Here is a 23,046-nt window from a genome sequence, read left to right on the forward strand (position 1 = left end):
CCCTCCTGGAGGCCTGCTGGGTCCCGCCAAGTCAGGAAGCGATGTCCCGATTTCCCGCTGGGAGACTGCTCTCCACGGGACTCTGGGTCTCTGCACATCTTAGAAGCAAGATGCTACCTGCCTTTTGTCCTGCACTGTCTCTCCAAGGAGGTCTGTTGCGCACCCAGCTTGGACTTGTCCCCGCAGGGGAAGGGGCAGGGTTTTCTGCCTGGTATAAAATGCTTGGTGACTGGACCTCAAGTTCATCTCCTATAATGGAACCCGCTGTGCATGCGGCGTCCACCTAGGCTGCCTCCCTTAAGGTGGCCCCTCCCTGGGTGGGCCCAGGTGCCGGAGCACCTGGATGGGGTAGCTGTGGGTTTTGTGTCCTTGGCCTGGGGTGCCCGCAGCCTGCCTCTCCCAGGTACCAAGGGCCCCACGCCACAGGCCCGGCCTTCGAGCAGTCCTGGGAACCGTCTGGCCAGGCTGGGTGGCTTCCCCTCAGGGTGACCTTGAAGGCACAGCTCTCGGGACTCCCCCGGGTCACCGTGCGGAGGGGGGGCAGATGGGGCACGGAGGGGCCTGCCCTGGGATCTGCGCTGGACCCTGGAAGGTGCTGCATCTCCCAGGGCCGCAGAGCCTCAGCCACCTACCCACCCAGGTGGGAGGTGCAGAGATGAAATGAAGTCCCATCTTGAAAGCAGGTGTCAACCCCACCTGCTCTTTGACGGCGAGGGTCATCAGGGGTCAGAGAGGGCTGAGGGCTGCCTCTGGGTGCAGCTCGCTGTCCCTTGGGGACGGCAGCCAGGGCCCTGTCCACAGGAGGCTCCTGACCCTCGGTGACAAGGTCCCGGTGATCTTCTCCCTGCGTGGGGAAGCAGGGACGTTTTCCTCAGGTAGAGGCGCCTGGACACAGCCTCCCGCTGGACGGGGCCCTGCTCTTCCATCTGCTGGTTTCTGGGGCCACCCGGCAGGGGTCCTGGCAGAGCTGCTCCTGCCTGGCCTGGGTGAGCACAAGCCCAGGTGTGTGCACGTGTCTGCACACGCATGGACTTGTGTGTTGTGTTGCATGTGTACGTGCCTGTGAGTGTGCAACTTTCCATCTAAAGGTCGTGCGGAGCCGGTGGCCAGGCAGGTCACCTCCCACGTTTGAGCCTGCAGCTGACATGGAGACAGCTGGTTTACAAACGTTTGCATTTCCAGTTTTCCTTAAAGCAGATTCCCAGAAGTGGAATGATTGGACCCAATGATGCAGACGTGTTTTGTGCACTTGTCTCTGGAAGGTGGTCCCAGCTGCACCTCCCCTGCTGGACGGGGGTCTTCTGCGCGCCCCCCCCGCCCACCAGGCTGGGGTTAACGACAAGCAGTTTAGAAGCAATGCTGGGCTTCAGGCCACGCCCACCTGGGGCCGCAGCCTCTCGCTCTGATGGGCGGGCTCAGTGAGGCGGTGGCTCCTCGGCCCGGTGGGTCCTGATGCAGGTGGCCTGGTGTGGACAGGCGAGGATGGGCGAGGAGCACGGGCGGAGAGTGGGGGACCTGTCTCGACTCTGCCACCGCGTCTCCCTGTGATGCCTCTTGTGGCTAAAATAGCGCTTGCTCCGTATTGCCATGGTGACCGTTCTGGGGGTGCTGCCGGCAAGGCAGGCTCGCTTTGGGTTGTAAACACAATCCCAGGCAGGCTTGGGGACAGAAAAGCCGGACAGACTCCATTTCCCAGCGGCCACAGGACAGGAAGCGCGCCTCCCTCCATGGTGCTCCGACCTGCTTGTCCTAGGCCCTGCTCTGTGGGCACCCCTGGCCTGAAAGGAGAGATGTGCACCTGTCCCCATTGGCCTGGGCAGGTCTGGTCCCAGCCCTGAGACCCTGGACAAAGCACTGGGTCACCCTCACCCTCAGTGTCCTCCTCCAGAGAATGGGGCACGTCCTAGGGGTGATGCCTGGCGCAGGGTCTGACCCTGGAGGTGCCTTGCCTCGCGGTCCTCACCCGTTCAGTGTGAGGCTCAGCCGTGAACGTGTAGGAAGTGCCTGGCTCTGCAGCCTCCAGCCCCTCCCAGCCAAGCAGTCAGGGTCCCGCCAGCCCCTCTCCAGCCCTGGACACAGCAACCCCCGGTCCCCGCTTCCTGCCTCTGCGGACGCGGCCTCTCCTAGCACCTCCTCTGGCACACGCACACGGAGACTGTCTGTCTGGGTCCAACCCGCAGACAAGCCTCGCCGCGCTTTGAAACAGGGACCATCAGTGTAACTGACGGTTAAGCTGAGAACGCGCCACTGCAGGGGGAAGACAGGGCTGAGGCCCACGGAGGGGTGACCTTGGAGCGGCCCCTCCCGGGCTGGCCTCCGGCCCCGCCCAGGACCCCGCGAGCGGCTCCGAGCCTCCGGCCGTGTCCCCGCCGCGCCCTCTGTCGGGCACGCGCAGCACTGCGCCCGCGGGAAGGCGCCTGCGGGGGGCGGGCTCCGATGCGGCTCTACACCCCGCAAGGCACCGGCCCCGCCGCGGCGACGCACCTGCTCCAAATGCCGGCAGTGCCGGGCGAGAAACCGTCACCCTCTGCTGAAGGAAGCCCTTCGGGTACACACAGCCCCCCCCCCCCACCGGGGTCTGCCCCATGCCGTAGGCCGTCCTGCTCCCTGGGCCCCCAGGGCCTTTCTCAGGCCGCCCGGACCCTCTGCTCCTGCCCCACCCCTCCCGCCCTCAGGCCCCACAGCCAGCCTCCCTTCCCGGGCCCTAGGCAGACCTCGCTCTCTCCGACCAAGCTGCCAGGTCTGTGACCTGTCCCCCGCCAGGGTGCAGCGCCCAGTCGGCCCGCAGTCGACCTCCCTTGAATAAATGAAGGAGCAGGTGAAACGAATGTTGACATCGAACCAGTGTCTCCAAATCCCGAGATCGGAGACGAAGAAAGGAAACATCTGCGGCCCATCCCTCCCACAGCTGCGCGTGCCAAGAGCCTGTCCGCGGGTGTCACGGGCTCTCCTGCGACCTGAGTGCTCCTCGCTAGGCCCCGCCCGGGTCGGTGTCACCCCTGGCGGGATGCCCAAACCCCCACTCCCACCCCACGGGCCCAAGCAGATGCTGGCTCCGCAGTCACCTCTTCCTGGGCAGCCCCAAGTGCTGAGTCGGCACAGATGCCGCCTGTGAGCTTTGATGAGGAAGGCCCCCAGGCGGGGTTCTGAGAAGGACCCCTCAGGAGGGACCACCGACCCCCACGGGAGACCTCTGCTTCTGTCTGACGAGGCTCACCGAGCGTAAACTCAACCTGCCCCTCACCTTTCACCTAGAGGAGCTCAAAGTTGTTGAAAGTACTCACGAAGAACATTTAACAAAGAAAATCAGGGGGCGAGCCACACGCTGGCGCCCCACTCTGCCCTCTGCCGGCCCTGCCCACCTCCTCCCCGCGGTCCCACAGCGGGTGGGATGCACAGGCTGCAGCCCCGCCCTGGGTCCCAGGTGACAGGAGGGTCAGAAGGCCCGGCTGCGTTTGGGGGGGCCGGGCAGGGGGAAGTTCTCCTCTCCCTGCACCTGCCGTGCTGTTGGACCTCTACAGTGAGCCATTGTCACTTTTATAATCAGCTAATAACAACACACATTTGTACTTTTCACTTTGGAAATAATAGGTGTTTGTGATCATGAAAGTATATGAGATCCTTGTGGAAAATTGGGAAATACAGAAACTGCCCGGAGTGAAAAGGACCAACCCTCAGCTGCCGGGCCCCTTGCGGGTCCATCCAGCCTACGCCTCCGTCCAAGGGTCACTGCTGCTGCGCCCCAGGTGACATCATCATGCTGCAGCCTGCCGACGGGTGGTCCCCAGAACAGGCCCGGGGACCTAGGAGGACGACGGGTCCCAACATTTCTGAGGGGTCTTCACCCATTCGTTCATTCATTCATTCATTCCAGGTGTGCCAGATGCCTGACGCAGTCGGGATACAGCAGTGACCCAGGCTGATGGGGTCCCAACCCCAACTACCCAAACACCCCACGCCTGTGGCCAGGATGCAGGGCGAGAAGTGGATGCCAGGCAGGCACAGCTGCCTGTCGCTCAGTCGGGACCAAGCCCTCTGTCCTCGAGGCCCTGAGAGGGATGGCTCAGTGGCCCTGCCCTCTGGAGGGGGTCTGCTGGCCTGGGCAGCAGGTCGTTGTTTTGCAGAACTTGTTGGTGGGGGGAGGGTCCTTCACCCTCCCCCCTCCGGCGGCCTCAGGGAAGTGTTCTGGGCACCGCAGGCAACCCATGTGCCCTCACCCGGGCCTGGGGCTAGACATGGTCGGGGACCGCCCCCTCCTGGAATACGCCTTTCTCCTCCCCCAACCCCTATGGGGAACAGAGGCCCCACCCTGCAAACCCACCTGACCCTGAGCAGGCAGCTACCGGCCCCACCTCGGACTTCCTCACCAGTACTGGGTGACCCAGCTTCCAGACTCCAGGACAGAGGGTCCCATGTGGCACTCAGGTCTGCAGGCGGCGGCCAGTACCCACGGGGCCACCTGGGATGCTCAGAGCTCCTACCCTGACCAGGGCTTCCCTGGTTAGAAAGGGCTCTTGTGTCCGGTGGGGCCTTGGATGGGGCATGTCCAGGAGATGGTGCCCAGAGAAGGGACCCTTGCTAGACCATGCTGCCAGCAGGGGGAAGAGGGCATCAAGGACTGGACCCCCTGGCCCCTCCTCCTCTGCCCTCACCACACTCTGAGGCAGGAAGTCAGAATGCGGGGGTGGGGTGGGGGGGATGGGGGCGGGGGTGGTGCTGTGGGATGTCTGGCTCTTCTCTGCCCATCAGGACGTGCCCAAGGTCGTTTGCCAGGCTGGGCTCCCGGTGGCCCAGGCAACACAGCCACAGTGCTGGCCACGGGGCCAGGTGAGGGGCTGGCACAGGGCACTGCATCCCACACACACCTCTGGGCTGCAGGTTCCTGCTCCCCTCACGTGACAAACCCTCGGACCCCTCTCCTTCCACATGCACCTGACAGCCAGGGAGCTCGGTGCCCATGCCGGGGCGTGGAGGAGTGCCCACGGGGTGGGGTCGGGAGCAGACTAACGTGGATGTTAGTAGAGACTCAAGGGAAGTGTGGGTATGGGCAAAGGTGCCACAGCACATGCGAAGGCCCTGAGCCAGGAGGGAGCCAGGGGACCGGTGTGGAAAGAGCCACAGTGAGGCTGGCGGGAGACCGGGCAGAAAGGCCTGGGGTCCCTGAGGACGACGCAGACCCCTGCAGGTCTTGAACACCAGAGAGGTGGACACAGATGGACTTAGGTTTTAGGGAATTGGAGGCTTGGACCAGATGGCGGCAGTGGAGGTGGTCGACACGGCAGGAATCTGGAGCTGCCAGGATCTGCAGATGGTGGTGGGCTGGGTGTAAGAGGGAGAGGAAGCAAAGGAAGCCCCAGGAGTTTTGAGGTGAGAATGAGGAAAGAAGGGGTGGGCGCCCTGAGGTGGAGGACGGCACGTCAGGGAGCTCTGGCTGGGTGAGAGGTGTGATGGTAGGGGAATCAGCCCAGCGGGGCCATCTGAGCTTGGGATGGTACTTCGAGCCCTAAGTGGACACGAGCAGCTCAAGGGCTTGAGAAGCACCCATGACTGAGGCGGGAGCGGTGGGGACGCATTCAGAGGCTGACGAGAAAGCGGCAGAGGCTCAAGGAAGAGACGGCAGCGTCCTAGGCTGAGGACACTGCCAAGGGCCAATTCAGAAACGGCTGGCAGTTGGCCACTGGACTCAAAACACAGGAGGTGGTAGTGACAGTGGCCTCAGAGAAAGTGGCAGGAAAGATAAAGTGGAGACAAGGGCTGCAGAAAGCTCTGGGCAGGGGTTTGTTGTAGAGAAGAGCAGAGAAATGGGCAGGTGGGTGGACGGCTGCGCGGTGCAGAGAGTTCTGTTTTCTATTAGGACGGAGAGTTCACAGCACCCTAAATAGGTGAGAGGTGGGCTGTCAACAGGTTTCTCTGTGTCCATCTCTAGGGAGAATATGCGTCCTATGACCATAGGGACTGTGTCCATGTGGTTCTCCAGGGACACCCAGCACCCCGTACTGGGAGGCGCCAGGAAGCTCTGTGGAATGAAAGAATGAATGGGAAATCTTTACAACTGGCCAGGTGAAGAGTGGTGAAGGCTTAGACGGGACTGGAGTGGGGGGGGTCAGAGGTGGCCAGCGGGATGGGGTGGGGTGGGGTGGGGAAAGGGAGGGAGGCAACAGAGGTGTGGCCCAGAGTAGGACAGGCCTTGGCGGGGGCGGCAGCGATGAGGGGTCTGTAGATCTCTGAGCCCGGGGTGTGCACCTGGTGCCCAGCTGAGGTCCCACAGACTGAAGATTTGGGCCCCTGTGGATGCAACCAGCAAGGGATGGGCCCAGGATGCAGGCACCTGGTGCGTGGGGGCGTGGATAGTATTCCAAGGCGACAGTCCGGAACAAACGCACGGTGTTAATAAGACCCAGAGAGGATGTGGATTCAGAAGTGAAGGTCACGGGCGAGCTGGACCAACGCAGCCTCCTTGTCCCGAACCGAGGAGTGAACTGCAGCAGAGGAGCAGGCTAGCGAGTGTCGACAAACCTCCCGCAGAAGGAGGAGGGCGGCTGCGGCCGGGAGAACCCACTGGGCCCGGACCTGCCGCCCGTGACCTTCGCTGGGTTCTCTGCTCCTCGCAGTCTGTCTCCGCAGTTGTTGGCTGGCCGGACGCGGGTCACGCGGTCCGAGCGCCGTTCGGAATCCAGGGTCTGAGCGGCGAGCCGCACTCGTCACGGGCGACCCGTCCCCGCTGTCCCCTAGCCCAGCGGCTCGCAGACTCGCGTTCACCCGATTTACCCGGGCTTGTTAGCACAGACTGCTGGAGTTTCGATTCAGCGAGTCTGGGCTGGGCCGAAGGCTTGAATTTCCAACAAGTTCCCGGGGCGCGCAGCGCAGGGTCCCCACCTGGGAACCGCGGCCCCGGGAGCCCACTTCACCTAGGGGCCAGCGCGCGGGGCAGACTTGGGGCGTCGGTTGCCGGGCAGAGCCGGGCCGCGCGCGCCCCCATTGGCCCCAGGTGGGGCCGTGCCCCGCCCGACAGGTAGTCCGCCCCGCGCCGCGCCATTGGGCTGCGGCCGCGGGGTCCCCCGGGGATTGGCCCAGGTGGCGGCCCCTCCTCAACCTCATTGGCCGCAGGTGCCACCGCCTCCGCCTCGGGACCGCCCGCCCCGCCGATTGGCCGCCGGCTAGGCCTCGGGTCGGCCATGTTCGGACACCCCCCGCCCCCCGCGAGGCCTGACGCCGGACTCCGTGCGCGCCCCCACCGGCGCGCGCGCGCCGGCCGCGCCCCCTCCCCGCCCCGCCCTGCCCCGCCTGCCGCTAAGTTCCGCGGGGTTGGCCGGACCGGTGCTCCTCGGTCCCCGCACCGCGCGCTCCCTTCCGCGTTCCGCCGTCTGCCCCACCTGCGCCCCGGCCCGGCCGCTGGGGCCCCGCGCCATGGCCCGAGCGTCCGGGGTGCAGCGCTGACGGCGGCCGGCGGAGCGCGCCATGCCCAGCAGGACCGGCCGCAAGATGGACGGGAGCGGCGGCCGCGTCCGCCTGAAGGCGCACTACAGCGGGTGAGCGCGAGCGCCCGACGGCAGGGCCCGGCCGGGGCGGGGGGCGTGTGCGCCGAGGCGGCGGGGCCGAGGGCGGAGCCGGGCGCGGGGAGCGGCCCCCGACAGCGCCGGCCGTCGGCGACCGTGTCGTCGCAGCTTCGGGAGGCCAAGGGCTGGGGGCAGCCGGGCGTGGCGCGGGAGGGAGGGGACAGCGAGGCCCCTCCGGGCCCAGGGGCCTCCCGGGAGGTCCGGAGGCGCCAGCGCCTGGAGGCGGCCGCGGGCGAAGCGGGCGCTCCGGGCGCACTCGAACGTCACCGGCGGGGAAGTTCGCGGGCAGGGTGGGGTAGGCCTGGCCCCCCGGCGCCCTAGCTCGGGGTCGCCGGGCCCAGCTCGGAGCGCGCGGCCATGCGGGTCTCTCCCCGCCCCGACGATATTTTCCTGGGCTGGGACTTGCCCGGAGGGGAGGCGGGCGTCTGGCACGCCCCGCAGCCCCGGGCCCTGTGTTGACACTCTCCCTGGAAAGTTGGCCGAAACATTCAGGCCACAACCTGTAAGGACGAAAGTTTTTGTCAGATTGTGAAGATGGCTGGCAGGTTTTAAAAACCGAGGTTTTCCTAAACTTTTTCCAATGTACCCGAGCAGGTCTCAGTTTCAGAACCGTTTCATGACCGGGTGAAGGGCAGGTGCGGTGAGCCGGCTGGTCGCGCGAATGGAGGGCGCCTGGAAGAGCGGGGGCCCTGCGTCCGCGCTCGGCGCCTGGATTCGACCTGCCTCCCTGTGAAATGGGGCGAGCCGGCGCCCACAGGGGTCAGTGACCGGAGCGCCTGGCCCGGCCCAGAGAGCGCTCGCTGGATTCTCGGTCGCGTCGGGACAGCCCTGGGTTGGGGGGGGGGGGGGAGGGGCTGCGCCCAGAGGCCGGGACCGCGCTGCGCGCTCAGTGCAGACTGAGGTCGGAGAACTAGGAGCCTTTGCTGCTGCTTCTTTCCACTGGTGTTGGTCTCCGGGAGCCCCCAGATCGGACCTGGCTGCTCCCAGGGTCGCCTCTTTCGGGGAGTGGGGAGGGGAGCGGACCTTGGCCCCGCAGATGAACTTGGTGGTCTCGGCTGTAGGGGCACCGGAGGAGGGGCTTCGGGCTCGAGCTGGTGAGCACAGCTTCTTTGGGGTGTCTGTCAGGCCTCTCCTGCCCTCTTTGCTGTCCTCAGCCTGACCACCTGGGAACGCAGTGGAGGGGGGCAGCAAGGGGAATTGGTGGCAGTGCCCCAGAAGAAGGATTTCTGGTGGGGGGGGGGAATGACTGGCTAGCCCATCTGAAGAGGCTGAGGGGGTCTTGTCTTTTGGCTGGCAAGGTGGGCTGCAAACTGAAGCTGGTGAGGTGTCAGCCAGGTCCTGGGCCTCGGCTGGTCCGAGGGTCCTGGCTCGCTGAGGGTAAGGAGTGGCTGTCATACGGCAGAGACAGTCCTCTTCCCTGCCTGGAACCATGGAATTGAGCAACAAGTGACTGAAAATCAGAGTTGAGCCTTAGTGAGAGGAAGTCCACACCCGGAGAGGCCAGGGGGCAGGTGAGAACCAGACCCCCAGCCTTCCCCCAGGACGAATTCAAGTAGGCACTGCGCCAGGGGTGGAAGGCGGACCAGGCAGTTGTCGTGGGCAGAGTTCAGGGAGCCCCAGGGAGTTCTGGCTGAGCTGCCTGTCCGTCCCCTCCCCGGGCTTGGGCCCCTGGAGAGCGCTTTGGTTACCGGGGGAAATGTGACCTGTTGAGTCTGGTTTCCCGGCCGATGAGGCCACACCCTAGACTCTTCCCTCTTCTTTCCCTTCCCAACCTCCCCTCCTTCCTCTCTCCTCCCCTCCCCCCTCCTCCCCTTTCCTCTGCCCCTTGGCAGTCCCCTCCCCCTCCTCCCTCCCCCTCCCAGCTGCGGCTTCCTCCCCTCCTTCTCCCACTCTTCCTTCTCTCCCCCCACCCTCCTCATTTCTGCCCCCGGCTGAGCGTTCCTCCTCGATCCCAGCGCCTCCCGCCTCCCGGTGCTTTCCCTGAAGTGCTCCGGACTGGCGCCTCTCCCCGGGAGGAGAGAGTCTGGCGTCTGAGTTGGGAGACAGTCCTCAGCGGGCGTCGACCTGATACTGGCTCCGGAAAGTGTCCGCTGCGCTCCGCACTCACTTATCCAAGCCCCGTGAGTCCCAGTGAAATTCTGTCCCTGTGCTGCCACTGCAGGTTATTTTAAAGCAGCAGGGCCGGGAGCTGAGGGTCAGATACATGGGAGACACTATTCTGTTTTTTTTTTTTTTGAAATTTTAAGATCAGCGTATTAAGTTCAATGCTGAAAGCCGTCAGAAGAATATTCTCCTGAAAATTATTTTTTCTTAGAAAAAAAGAAAGGAAACTCAACACCCTCTTAGCACAGCCGCAGGTGCTGTGGCAGTCACGCCTCTCTGAAGACAGGATAGTCTGTTACTCGGTCAGGTCACTTTCCCGGTCAGCAGGGTTGTGGTCTGGGTCACCCTCATCATCCTCCAGCTCCAAGTCATCCATTTGTTTCCAGCATCTTCCAAGAACTGAATATCAGATGTGGAGACACTATTCTTAAAAATAGGGGGTCGTCAGCAGGGATCGTAAGCCGCCCCCACTGGGGGGGATGCCTTCTCCCCGTCGCCCTTTCCCATCCCCTCCCCTCCCTGCCCCAGGCCCTCCAGAGGCTTGAGATCACAGTCTCCCCCTCACCAGCTGGGCCTCTGGAGGGTGAGCAGTCACCAGACTCTGAGGGTGGGTCTGGGGGTCCGGCAGCTTCTGTGGTTTCAGGGGGTTTCCAGGTGATGCATGCTGGGTTTGGAGACCCTGCTCTGCCCGCTTTTCTGAGCTCACAGGAACAACTTGGCTGGATCTTCCTTCTCTGCAGCTCAAGCTTGTCTTCCAGAACTCTTATTGAGGGCCTGCTGTGTGCAAAGCCCGGGCCTGGGTGCATGGCTTGGGCAGACCCAGGAGTCCTGGGAGGGGCCGTCCAGCAGGCTGTTGCCCCAGCCCTGGGCTCTGTCTTGGCGCCCCTGAGCAGGCAGCCTCAGGATCCCGTTTTGCTCAGAGATGCCGCTTGATTCGGGTTTGCGATGACATTGGGGGAGGTAGTCAGGGGTCTGGCCAGGGGTTGGGACAGTCCCTCCCCACTGGTGCCAAGGTCATGCGTTAGAGGGAAGAGCTGCAGTGCTGTCACTGGGTGATGAGCTTGGGGCCCAGGGGCGCCTCCAAACCACTGGGGAGCTGCCCACCTGAACTCTAGGCCCTGAAATGCTGGGGGGTGGGGGACTAGCTGCCACGTGGGGGCAGAACTGCGGGGGAGGGTCATGGGGCAGGGAGAGGTCAAAGGTGAAGGGATGGCAGACTGACTTCCAGAGTTCCCTGTGGCAGGGGGACTGGTGGATGCTGGGTCATTGGCGAGTGTGGGCAGCGTGGGTACCAAGTCTGGGTGACCCCAGGATGATGGGGTGGGTGCGATGGGGGCTTGATCTCTGGGGACCCCACTGATGAGCCATGTGAGCCCTCTGTGCCTTGGTTTGCCAAGATGTCGCAGGCTGTGGTGAGCTCGGGGCCCCGGGGCAGGTGCTGTGGGTCTGTGAGCAGATGGGGCCAGTTCCAACGAGAACGGGTGGGTGGCTGGGGGCCATATCCCCCCACCCGCAAGGGTGAGTGACCCGTGGGCCGGGCCCCAGCTGTAGTGGGCGCCCAGCAGACAGGTCTCGGTGGCCCTGGATTTGTTACCTGGTGGGCAGAGACTCTTTATAAACACACGTTTGACAGACTTCAGAAGCCAGCAGTGTTAGCGCCAAGCAGACCCCGCATTTCTCTTGTACGGGAGGTTTCAGATCTTCCTTCATACGCTCCACACCCTTGTGGTGTCAGATGCTGGCAAAATTTCCCCCAAACTTGAGCATATTCTGAAGTGGTTCTTGCTCAGAGTCTCAGTAAGCATACCCGAGTCAGTGCCATCCCTGCTTTGGGTGGTGGGTGATGGGAGGGGACAGTGCATGGTGGGGGACGCCCCTCCCTCCCTATCCTAGGGGGGGTCGAGCGTTTCCCTCATGCTGACTTGCCTCACCCCCGAAGGGCCAGCCCTCAAAGGCTGACCATGAATCCCTGAGCTGTCTCCAGTGATCCAGCTTCTACTTCCCTATTTTGGATGAAAAGATAAAAGGCAGTGACATTCTGGGACTGGCTTTTCCAAGAAACGGACCCTGGAATTCTGTTGTGGCTGCACCAAAGGCAGTCGAGTGGTCCCTCCAGGGTTTCAAGAAGCTGCGGCCTTGGATTAATAGGTTACTGCCTCTGCCCCCATGCCCCCAGTGCCCGTCTTCTGAAGGTATATGACGTGGCCCTGTTGGCGCCGTGGAGGTTGGGGGGCGGTGTAATGAGGCCGGTGGGCCTGAGCTGAACAGGCTGTGTCCAGCCGCCCCTCCCTTCGTGGGTGACCACTCTGGCAGCCTCACTCCTGATGTCCGAGCAGGTCTGCCCGGCCTCCCCGGGGGTGGGCGGTGCTTTCTGCCGCGCCCACCCTGGTCCTTCCGCCCCACTGAGGCCCATCCAGGCACCCAGATAGATCTTTCTGCACAAGGGCACTCGTGGTGGTAACTTACGTAGACTGCGGGCAGTGGTTCTGGGGAGAGGCTGTGATACTCTCTTTGGGGACAACGTCGCTTCATTTATTTGATCAATAACTTTGTTAATCAATCATCAGTACTTTATGTGGCTTAAATATGCTCCGTGGTGAGACCTGTGCATCCTTTCTGCCCCAGGGACATCCTGATCACCAGCCTGGACTCCGCCACCACCTTTGACAAGCTCTGCGAGGAGGTGCGGGAGATGTGCCACCTCCACCAGGGCCACCCACTCACCCTCAAGTGGGTGGACAGTGAAGGTAGTGCCTGGGCGCGTGTCGGTCGGGTTGTAAACCTCTGAATCTGTGCGCAGCCCCTCCTGGGGGGAGATGGACAACCTTGGAATTAAACTGGTTAAATTTAACCAGCTTCCCCACTGGGGTCGTTGGAAGCTGTTTTCCTGGGAAGAGGCTGCGACAGGTGTGTGGACAAACTGGGTGGGGGGGTGGGGGTGAGCTGCCCCTTGGGGGAGGAGCCACCCACCCCTGCAAGGCCAGCTCTGGTCTGGGCACCAGGGAGAGGCTGCAGAGTCTCCTCCACACCTTGCACGGCTCCTTACCCACCTTACATGACCCTCCTTCCTCACATCCCGGGTTTTTCTGGTGGGTGATTCGGAAGCTGAGCGCTTCATTTTCTCGGGGAAGTGGGGAGGGTAAGGGTGGCCGGGGCCCCAGGGTCCATCTCTCCTTCCCTCTCCCTCCCTCCTCTCTCCCCCTCCCTCCTTTCTTCTTTCCTGCTGCCGGACACACTTCGGAGAAAGCGGAGGTTTTTGGAGACTGTCCAGGAGAAACTGCCTGGCAGCTCTCAGCCTGGACGTGGGGCAGGCAGATCTCTAGCCGCGCCCCTTCCCACTGGAGCCTGGCCACGTGGGGCGCTGGCTGGCTGTGGATCTGTGCCCCTGTCCAGCCGCAGCGGGCAAGGAGCCCTTCCCTCTGCTCTAGGACTGGCTAAGAGTGTGCTTACTCTCACCCTGGCCAGGAAACCTAGGACGCCTTAGCTCCCCGTGTGGCCTTCTCGGGCTGTGGGTGAACTCATTGCCCTTCTGGGCTTGACTGGTTCTGATGTCGGGCCCTGGCTGGGGTGACCTGCTGGTCAGGCTGGCCGCTCTGGGTCCGGTCAGCTCTGCTCTGAGCAGCTGGTCACAAGCAGTGAGACGACCCTCCCAAACTCGGGTGCCCGCCACCGTGAACCCCTCTGCCTTGGGCCTGCGGTGGCCTCATCCATGTCTCTTGTCCACCAGGTGACCCCTGCACTGTGTCCTCCCAGATGGAGCTGGAGGAGGCCTTCCGCCTGTCCTGTCAGCGCAAGGACGAAGGGCTCATCCTTCATGGTCAGTGCGGGCCAGAGGCGCGCGCGCGGCGGTCTGGGGAGGGGGTGGTGGTGGTGGGGTGTGTGTGTGTGTGTGTTGGGGTGGGGGAGGCGGGGGCGGGGGAGGGCGTGGGCGCTTTGTCAGACCAGGAGCCACATGGAGGATCGCGGTTTAAGATCTTGGGCTGCCCGAGATGGAAGGATGTGGAACAGGATGCGATGGGGGTTCTTCCCTTACATTTTATTCACCCAGATAAAATTGCTCTTACGTGTAAGGAGAAGCCTGGGTCCTGGAGGTGGTTAGCCCCCACTGCCCTCGTTTCCTGGGGGCGGCATCGCTCACCTGCCCCCACCTTTCCGGGGCCTGCGTGCCTGCAGGCAGAGCAGGGACAGCAGAACAGCCCCGCCCCGTGGTGGACGAGACCCTCCCCCGGGGCGGACAAGACGCTCCCCGGGGCCTTCTGCAGCTCACAGCCTTCCTCCGCTGGTTAAGCTCAGCGCGGGGTAGAAATTGAGTGGCGGGAGGTGTTCCTTGCTATCGTGTCAGTATCGTCTTTAAATCGCAGGTTTTCAGACTGTGCCCCCCAGCACTTTGGGGTTCTGCAGGGTGTCTGCAGAGAGAACATAGTTCTGGCAGCTGTGGCCGCCCTGCTGCTCTGCATCCACTTCTGGTGCAGCTTATAGTCAGGCGGGGGCCGCGGACGGCTGAGCCCAAGAGCCAGGACCGGCGCACGAAACCATCTACAGTGTTCTTTTTTTTAAAAATTTAATTAATGTATTTTTGGCTGTGTTGGGTCTTCGTTGCTGCGCGTGGGCTTTCTCTAGTTGCGGCGAGCGGGGGCTACCCTTCGTTGTAGTGCGCGGGCTTCTCGTTGCAGTGGCTTCTCTTGCTGTGGAGCATGGGCTCTAGACGTGCGGACTTCAGTAGTTGTGGCGCACGGGCTTAGCTGCCCCGCGGCATGTGGGATCTTCCCGGACCAGGGCTCTAACCCGTGTCCCCTGCATTGGCAGGCGGATTCTTAACCACTGCGCCACCAGGGAAGCCCCTGTCCACGGTTTTCTGTCGGACCCTCGTTCTCTCTGACGCTGGACTAGTGTTTGGTTAAAATACCTAGTTTTTGTAGCCCTTTGTATGAACGTGGATTAAATGTCAAACCTACGCTCGTCCACTGCGTGGTGGTGGTTAGCACGTCTGTGTTGACTCAACAGTGAAAAAGGTTTGGTACTTTCAAAATTCACTCTATTTTCTAGATTAAGAAAAAGGTCATTTTAGCTAGGTTTTAATACGTTTAACCTTCTTTTCTAGTAACTTATTGTGGAAGCCCCGGGTATATTTTAACACGCTTAATTTTGAACTCCATTTTGAGTGTAAAGAAGTGGAACGAAATGTGCTTTCAAAAGTCAGTTTTCAAGGGACTTTCGGTTCCTCCCCGTTTCCATATGGACTTACCAGTACACATCAGGAGTCCTCCTGGGACGGCTCTGCTCTCTAGACCCCTCTGGTTGCTTTTTCCCCTGAATTATTCCGTGCAGCTCCGTGTCTCATCAAGGGGAGTTTGGCACACATCCATGTGCTGGGTTTCCAAGGTTTCGCCTTGATGAGCATCTCCCAAGATCAGGCTCTCATCGCAACGGGGGCTTTACGGGCAGCCTGACTCCAAGCAGGACTTCTCATGAGGCCGCAGTGGGCACTGACACGCTCTCTCTCTTTCTCTCTCCCTCTCTGTGCAGTTTTCCCCAGCATCCCTGAGGAGCCAGGCATGCCCTGTCCAGGAGAAGACAGTGAGTACTGCCTCTCCCATCATGTGTCACGGTGATGGGTTGACGTGTCTGCTCTGCGAGGCGGGGAAGGAAGGAGCTTGGTGGCCCGAGGCTTAGGTGCGGGCAGCTGGTGTGGCCTCGTGTGGGCTTTTCACTGGTGTCCTCGCCCTTGGCTAGGGTTGTATCCACCATCAGACAGGGCACCGGCTTGGTCACTGGTGCCATGAGGTAAAGCCCAGGAGAAGCCCTGATGTCCCCCGGCGGGAAGGGCCCTGGCTGGGATGGCTGGACACTGCTCCCATGTGTCTGTCCCAGCTGCGGCCACCCCCAGACCTGGTCATCGGCCCCTCCCAGTCCATACTGGGCCCCCCAGGGAGGCATCCGTTCCTCCTCCACGGCAGGTCTGTTGGTTGAAGATGAAGTCCCAGGGCCCGTGGGTCAGAGGAGAGCTTCTGACCACGCCCCGGAGGCCCCCGACCCTGAACAGCATGCCCTGCCTTGTCTTTCAGGGCAGGGCCCCCACTGGATGGGGCGTAAGAGAAACTTTACACCGATCACCAGACCCTCCTCGGGCCCTGGCCTGGTGCTGAGGGGCTCTGGACCACGGGGGCTGCTTGTTCAGTTAGGGGGACTTGGCTCGGCCTCCTGCCAGCAGGGGGTCCCAGGGTGGGCTCCGGATCAGGTCCCTGGGCCCGGCCTCTGGGTGCCAGCAGCGTCCTGTGTGGGCTGGGAGCAGATTTGAGCAGAGGCTGGACTCAGTCTGTGGTCTGTCAGACCCAGTGCAGCTGTTGAGTGGGCACTTGGGTGCATGAGTCTTGCATTTCGGGGAGCAGTCAGGGCTGAAGAGAGATTTGGGAGCCCTTAGCATAGAGGAGGTTGTTGAGGCCACGGAGGGTGTGGCCGGTGAAGAGGGCCGGGCCTTGGGGTCTCCCAAAGAGAACAGGGGACCCTGGAGGAGCAGTCAGCAAGGCCATGGAGACACCCCGATCGTGGAGTCCTGGCGGGAGTGGATCAGGCAGTCTGAAGAGGCCGCAGCAGCCCAGGGGCCGGGCGGGAGGTGCTGCCCCTGGGGGCGGATGTGAGGGGCAGGTCTGGGAAGGCTGGGGGGAGGGTGAGCAGTCCCAGTGCGTCCTGGCTGGGAGGCAGATGTCTGCTGGTGGTAGATAAAGCCAGAGGTGGGGGGCGAGCCTGGAGATTCTGAGGCCTGGAAGCCGCCCTGAGAAGGCGGGCGGGGGGGAGTCAGTCCCACAGGTAAGACATTCTGGCCGCCGCCCGCCCCATCCAGGTCAGCAGGCTCCTGTGCGCAAGTGCGGTTTCACTGCGAGCGGCCCTTGGACCTGCCAGGACGTGGGTCAAGGCAGGACACTGAGGGGGTGGGGAGTGCGGCCAGCTGGGAGCAGAAGCCCACCCGCAGGAGCCCCAGGTAGCCAGAGAGGAGCTCGTCGGTGGGGGGCTCGGAGGCAGGTGGGCCTCCCGGGGGTCCTCATGCCCCGCAGGGCTGCCCCTCCCCGTGACCCCCCGCCCCGGGGTACCTATGTCTCACGGAAAGGGCACACTTTTGATAGTTCACGTTGTCTTTTCAGACACATAAAAGGATAAAATAAGGTAGACCTTCCAGCTGGAAGGAGGGTCTCCTCCACTGTGCTCTGTACGAGGGGTCCCCCAGCTCGTTTCTTTGCCCCCTTGATGGCTCTCAACCACAGTGACAGGCTGTCTGTCTGCCCAGAGCTGTCGCCAGCAGCCCGTGCTGGCCCGCGGCATGGGGGTCGCCCAAGCATCTCTGCATCTCGGTCTCCGGCTGCCCGGCCATCAGCTCAGGCCAGGGCCCCGGCAGTGCCGCCCCGAGGGCCTCAGGCCTGCCCATTCTGTCCCTGACTCGGTGCCCTCCTGGCTTCATCCCCACGTGGACGCCGCCTTGTCTGGGGCCTCATGTAGGGGATGGTGATGGGGGTCGGCTCAGCCGATGCGGTGCCCTCCTGGGGTCGTGGGGGTCACAGGGTCTCTGCCGGAGGGTGACGTGGGCTGCCGGAGGGTGACGTGGGCTGACGGAGGGTGACGTGGGCTGACGCGTGGGCAGGGGCTGCATCACCACGGGGGAATGCGGAGAATGTGGGGCCATCCCCACTCGCAAGCAGGTCCTTGAGATGCTCACCAGGGGCGGCTCCATGCTCCAGGCCACTCGCTTTTGTTGGAACATTCCAGCAGCCTCTCCGCTGACGGAGGGTAGGGGTGGCGTCCCCTCCCTGGCTCTGCTCGTCCAGCTCGATCGTGACGCTGCCCTTGGGCAGTTAGGACGGCCCTGCGCTGGTCCCCTGACGGGCCCGGGTGCAGGTGTGATCCTGGCACCTGCGTGGGCGTTGATGTTCACTGCCAAGGCTGGGCGAGTGAGAAGGGTCAGGCCGGTGGGACAAATGGCACCCTTGACCTGGGTCAGGACCGCGTGCAGATGCTGGCGGGTCTGACGGGCGGTAGCCAGACAGGGACACGCGGCAGAGATGCAGCCTCGAGGTCATACCTGGGCATGTCCGGCTGGGTCTGTGTTTGTGGCAGCAAAGCCCCTTCCAGCACCTTCTGTGCAGGTTGTCAGCCTGAATTTAATAGGTTCTATAGGGTTTTTAAAAAATGGTGTAAAGTACACCTAACATAAAATGTGCTATTTTAACCACTTTAAACTGAACAATTCAGTGGCATTTAGTAGATTCACCACCTCTGCCGTTTCTGAAGCGCGTTCAGGAAGAAAACCTCGTGCCCACGAGCAGTCACAGCTTCTCCGCTCAGTGCCCGACAGCCACCAAACGGCGCCATCTCTACAGAGTTACCTGGTGTAGACGTTTCATGTAAATGGAATATATGATATGTGGTCTTTTGTAACTGGCTTCTTAGCGTGATGTTTTTGAACTTCATCCATGTTGTAACGTGTATCAGAACTTCAGTCCTTTTCTTCCCCCAATTTTTTTATCACAGTGAAATACACATAAAATAAATTTATCATCTTAACCATTTTTAAGTGTATAGTTCATTGATATAACCTGAATTCATATTGTTGTGCAGCCATCATCACCATACGTCTCCAGAACGTCCTCATCTTCCCAAACTGACACTTGGCCCCCATGAAACACTCACTGCCCACCCCCTCCCCCCGCCCCCGGCCCCACCCTCCTACTTTCTGTCTCTGTGAGTGTGGCTCCTCCAGGGACCTCACAGAAGCGGGATCACACGGAATTTGTCCTTTTGTGTCTAGTTTATTTCACTCCGCATCGTGTCCTCAGGGTCCATCCACGTTGGAGCAGGTGTCAGAATTTCCTCCCTTTCTAAGTTTGAATAATATTCCATTGTATGGATGGACGGACTACGTTTTGTTTATCCATCTGACATGGGCACTTGGGTCACTTCTGTGTTTTAGCTACTCTGAATAATGCTGCTATGAACATGGGTGTAGAAATATCTCTGAGACCCTACTTTCAATTCTTTTGGGTACACATGCAATAATGGAATTGCTGGGTCATATGGTAGTTCTATTTTTAATTTTTTGAGCAACTGCCATACTGTTTTCTACAGTGGCAGCAACATTTTACATTCCCACCAGCAATGCACAGTGGTTCTAATTTCCCCATATTTTCACCAATGCTTGTTGTTTTCTGGTTTTCTGATAGTAGCCATCCTGGTGGGTGTGAGGTGACATCTCACTGTGGTTTTGATTTTCGTTTCCCTAATGATTAGTGATGTTGAGCCTCTTTTCATGTGCTGGTTGGCCACGTGTATGTCTTCTTCGGAGAAATGTCTACTCAAGTTCTTTGCCCTTTTTTTTTTTTTTTTTTTTTTTTTTGCTGTACGCTGGCCTCTCACTGTTGTGACCTCTCCCGTTGCGGAACACAGGCTCCGGACGCGCAGGTCCAGCGGCCATGGCTCACGAGCCCAGCCGCTCCGCGGCATGTGGGATCCTCTCGGACCAGGGCACGAACCCGTGTCCCCTGCATCAGCAGGCGGACTCTCAACCACTGCGCCACCAGGGAAGCCCGCCCATTTTGAATTGGGTTGTTTGTTTGGTTGCTGTTGAGTTTTAGGAATTCTCTACATATTCTGATATTAACCCCACTTCAAATATATGATTTGCAAACATTTTCCCCCATTCTGTGAGGGTTTTTTTGTTTGTTTAACTTTGTTTATGGTGTTTTTTGATGCACGAAGTTATAAGATGTTCATGAAGTGCAATTTGTCTATTTATTTTGTTGCCTGTGCCTTGGTGTCATGTCCAAGAAATCATTGCCAAATCCCACGTTGGGAAGCTTTTGTCCTTTGTTTTCTTCTAAGAGTTGTATAGTTTTAGATCTTACGTTTAGGGTCTTTGCTGCATTTTGAGTTAACTTTTGCATATGATGTTAGACGAGGGTCCAGCTCTGTTCTTTTGCATGTGAATATCCAGTTTTCCCAACACCATTTGTTGAAAAGAGTGTCGTTTCCCCATTGAATGGTCTTGGCACCCTTGCTGGAAATCATTTGACCATATGTGTGCGGGTTTATTTCTGGGCTCTCTATTCTATCCCATCGGTCTATATGTCTGTCTTTATGCCAGTACCACAGTTTTGATTACTGTAGCCTTGCAGTAAGTTTTGAAATCAGGGAGTGTGAGTCCTCCAGCTTTGTTCTTTTTCAAGGTTGTTTTGGCTATTCTGGGTCCCTTGAGATTCCATAAGAATTTTAGGATGTTTTTCTGCAAAAAACATCATTGGGATTTTGGTAGTGATTGCATTGACTCTTCAGATCACTTTGGGTAGTATTGATATCTTAACAATATTAACTCTCCTAATCCATAGACATGAGATGTCAGTCTACTTATTTGTGTCTTGTTTAATTTCTTTCAGCACTGTTTTATAGTTTTCAGTGTACAAGTCTATCACTTCCTTGTTAGATATATCCTTAAGTATTTTATTCTTGATGCTAATATAAATGGAACTGTGTTTTTAATTTCCTTTTTGGGTTGTTCATTGTGAGGATATAGAAATGCAACTGATTTTTATGTGTTGACTTGGTATCCTGCCATTTTGCTGACTTTCTTTGTTCTAACAGTGTTTTTGTGGAATCAGTTTTCTATGTCGTCTGTGAACAGAGATAATTTACTTATTCCTTTTCAATTTATATGCTTTTTATTTCTTTTTCTTGCCTAGCTGCTCTGGTTAGAACCTCTAGTACTCTGTTGAATAGAAATGGTGATGGTGGGCATCCTTGTCTGTCCTTGATCTTGAAAGAAAAGCTTTCAGTCTTTCACCATTGAGTGTGATGTTTGCTGTGGGTTTTTCATGTATGGCTTTTCTTGTATTGAGGTGGTTTCCTGGTTTCCTTCTAGGGTATGAGAAATGTATGTGGTTCTTGTCCCTAGTTTAGGGCAAGGAGCTCCTAAAACCCCTGGAATTTCCTGAGTGATAGGAGTGTCTTGTCATTCATTAGGAGGTGATTTAGGGTGGGGGCCCTGATACCCTCAGGATGGGGCTGGTCACTGGAAAGACTAAGAGATTAGAGGCTTGGAACTTTCAGTCCCACCCCCTGACCTTCAGGGAGGGGTGAGGGGCAGGAGGTTGAACTAATCTCCAACTAGGGCCAATGATTTAATCAATTGTGCCTATGCAATGAAGCCTCCTTAAAACCCCAAAAGGATGGGGTTCAGAGAGCTCTCAGGTCAGATTTGGGGGAGTGGCTCCTGGAGCGCGTGGAAGCTCCGCACCCCTTCCCCATGCCTCGCCCTGTGCATCTTCCTACTGGCTGTTCCTGAATTAATCTGGGCAGTTAAATGTTTCTCTGAGTTCTGTGAGCTGCTGTAGCAAATTAATCGAATTGAGGAGGGGGTGGTGAGCCTCCAATCTATAGCCGTGGGTCAGAAGCCCAGGTGTCAACCTGGACTGGCCGTTGGCCTCTGAAGTGGGGTGGTGGGCAGTCTGGTAGGACTGAGCCCTTAACCTGTGGGCTCTGACGCTACCTGCAGGGAGATGGTGTCAGAATTGAGTTAATAGCTTGGTAGTATGGGAAAAAACATACCAGGTACCTCCTGTTCCTAGTTTGTTGAATATATTTATGGTGAAAGGATTTTCTACTTTGTCCAGTGCCTTTTCTGCATCCATTGAGAAGATCCGCATGTTTTTCTTTTGTTCTGTTAATGTGCTTCATCGCATTGATTGATTGTTCGTCTTTTTATTCCAAGAATAAATCCCACTTGGTCATGGTGCATAGTCCTTTTAATATGCTGCTGGATTTGGTTTGCTCGTATTTTGTTGAGGATTTTTGTGTCCGTATTCTTAGGGGACGTTGCTCCTTCGTCTCCTTTTCTTGTAGTCTCTGCCTTGCTTTGGCGTTAGGGTAAGTTGACCTCCTAGAATGAGTTAGGAAGTGTTCCCTCTTCAGTTTTTTGGAAAAGTTGGAGAAGGATTGGTGTTAGTTCTTCTTTAAATATTTGGTAGAATTCACCAGTGAATCTGTCAGGTCCAGGACTGCTCTTTGTCGGGGAGCTTTTTTTTTTTTTTTTATTACAGATTCACTCTCCTTACTAGTTATAGGTCTATTCAGATTGTCTGTTTCTTAGTGATTTAGTCTTGGTAGATTCTGTGTTTCTAGGAATTTGTGCATTTCATCTAGGTTATCCAGTTTGTTGGTGTACAGTTGTTTATAGTATTCTCTTACTGAGTTCTGTGAAATCAGTAGTAATGTTCCCACTTTCATGTCTGATTTTAGTAATTTGAGCCTTTCCTTTGTTTCTTAGTCCATCTAGCTAAAAGTTTGTCAATTTTGTTGATCTTTTCAACAAAAATGGTTTCACTGATTTTTCTCTATTGTTTTTCTATTCTCTATTTTGTTTATCTCTGCTTTAATCTTTATTATTTCCTTCTGCTAGCTTTGGGTTTAATTTGTTTTTCTAGTTTCTTAAGTTGTATAGTTAGGCTGTTGATTTGAGATCTTTCTTACTTTAAAAAAAAATTATTTATTTTTGGTTGCGTTGGGTCTTTGTTGTTGAATGCGGGCTTTCTCTAGTTGCGGTGAGCTGGGGCTACTCTTCGCTGTGGCGCGCGGGCTTCTCATTGCAGTGGCTTCTCTTGTTGCGGAGCACAGGCTCTAGGTGCGCGGGCTTCAGTAGTTGAGACATGTGGGCTCAGTAGTTGTGGCTCACGGGCTCTAGAGTGCAGGCTCAGTAGTTGTGGCCCAAGGGCTTAGCTGCTCCACAGCATGTGGGATCTTCCCGGACAAGAGCTAGAATCCGTGTCCCCTGTGTTGGCAGGCAGATTCTTAACCACTGCACCACCAGGGAAGCCCTGAGATCTTTCTTACTTTTTAAGAAAAGCATTTATAGCTGTAAATTTCTCCCTTAGCTTTCCTTTCTCTGCATCCCTTAGGTCTTGGTATGTTGTGTCTTTGTTTTCGTTTGTTTTTAAGTATTTTCTAATTTACATTGTGATTTCTTCTTTGATACACTGTTTAAGAGTGTGTTGTTTCATTTCCACACATTTGTGAATTTTCCAGTTGTCCTCCTCTTGTTAATTTCTAACTTGATCCTGCCGTGGTTGGAGAAGATATTTTGTATGATATCTGTCCTTTAAAATCGATTGAAACTTACCCTGTGGCCTGATGGTTGGGAGGGCAGAGTTTTAACCACTGCGCCACCAGGGAAGTCCCCCTCTTGGGTGTTTTGTCACATCTTATGTATCCATTCACCTGTTGTTGGACATTGGGTTGTTTCTGCATCTTGGCTATTGTGGGCATTCATGCACAGATTATAGGTTTTTAAGATACTGAATGGGTCATTTTGTTCTGGCCACAGCACAAAGAATTTTTCAAGTCTGTGTATGTT

At 58.2% G+C, this 23,046-nt stretch overlaps 1 protein-coding gene across 1 annotated transcript in view; it reads left to right on the forward strand.

The window, feature by feature from the left end:
• The first annotated feature begins 7,458 nt into the window (after positions 1-7,458).
• Positions 7,459-23,046, forward strand: part of PRKCZ (protein kinase C zeta) — a 100,858-nt gene continuing 85,270 nt past the window's right edge. The window contains exons 1-4 of the mRNA XM_060088834.1: positions 7,459-7,529; positions 12,285-12,406; positions 13,387-13,476; positions 15,186-15,236. Coding sequence (XP_059944817.1) covers positions 7,459-7,529; positions 12,285-12,406; positions 13,387-13,476; positions 15,186-15,236 — 334 coding nt within the window. The remainder of the gene's footprint in view (positions 7,530-12,284; positions 12,407-13,386; positions 13,477-15,185; positions 15,237-23,046) is intronic.

This window comes from Mesoplodon densirostris, chromosome 2 (assembly GCF_025265405.1).
Source record: "Mesoplodon densirostris isolate mMesDen1 chromosome 2, mMesDen1 primary haplotype, whole genome shotgun sequence".
NCBI lineage: Eukaryota > Metazoa > Chordata > Mammalia > Artiodactyla > Ziphiidae > Mesoplodon > Mesoplodon densirostris.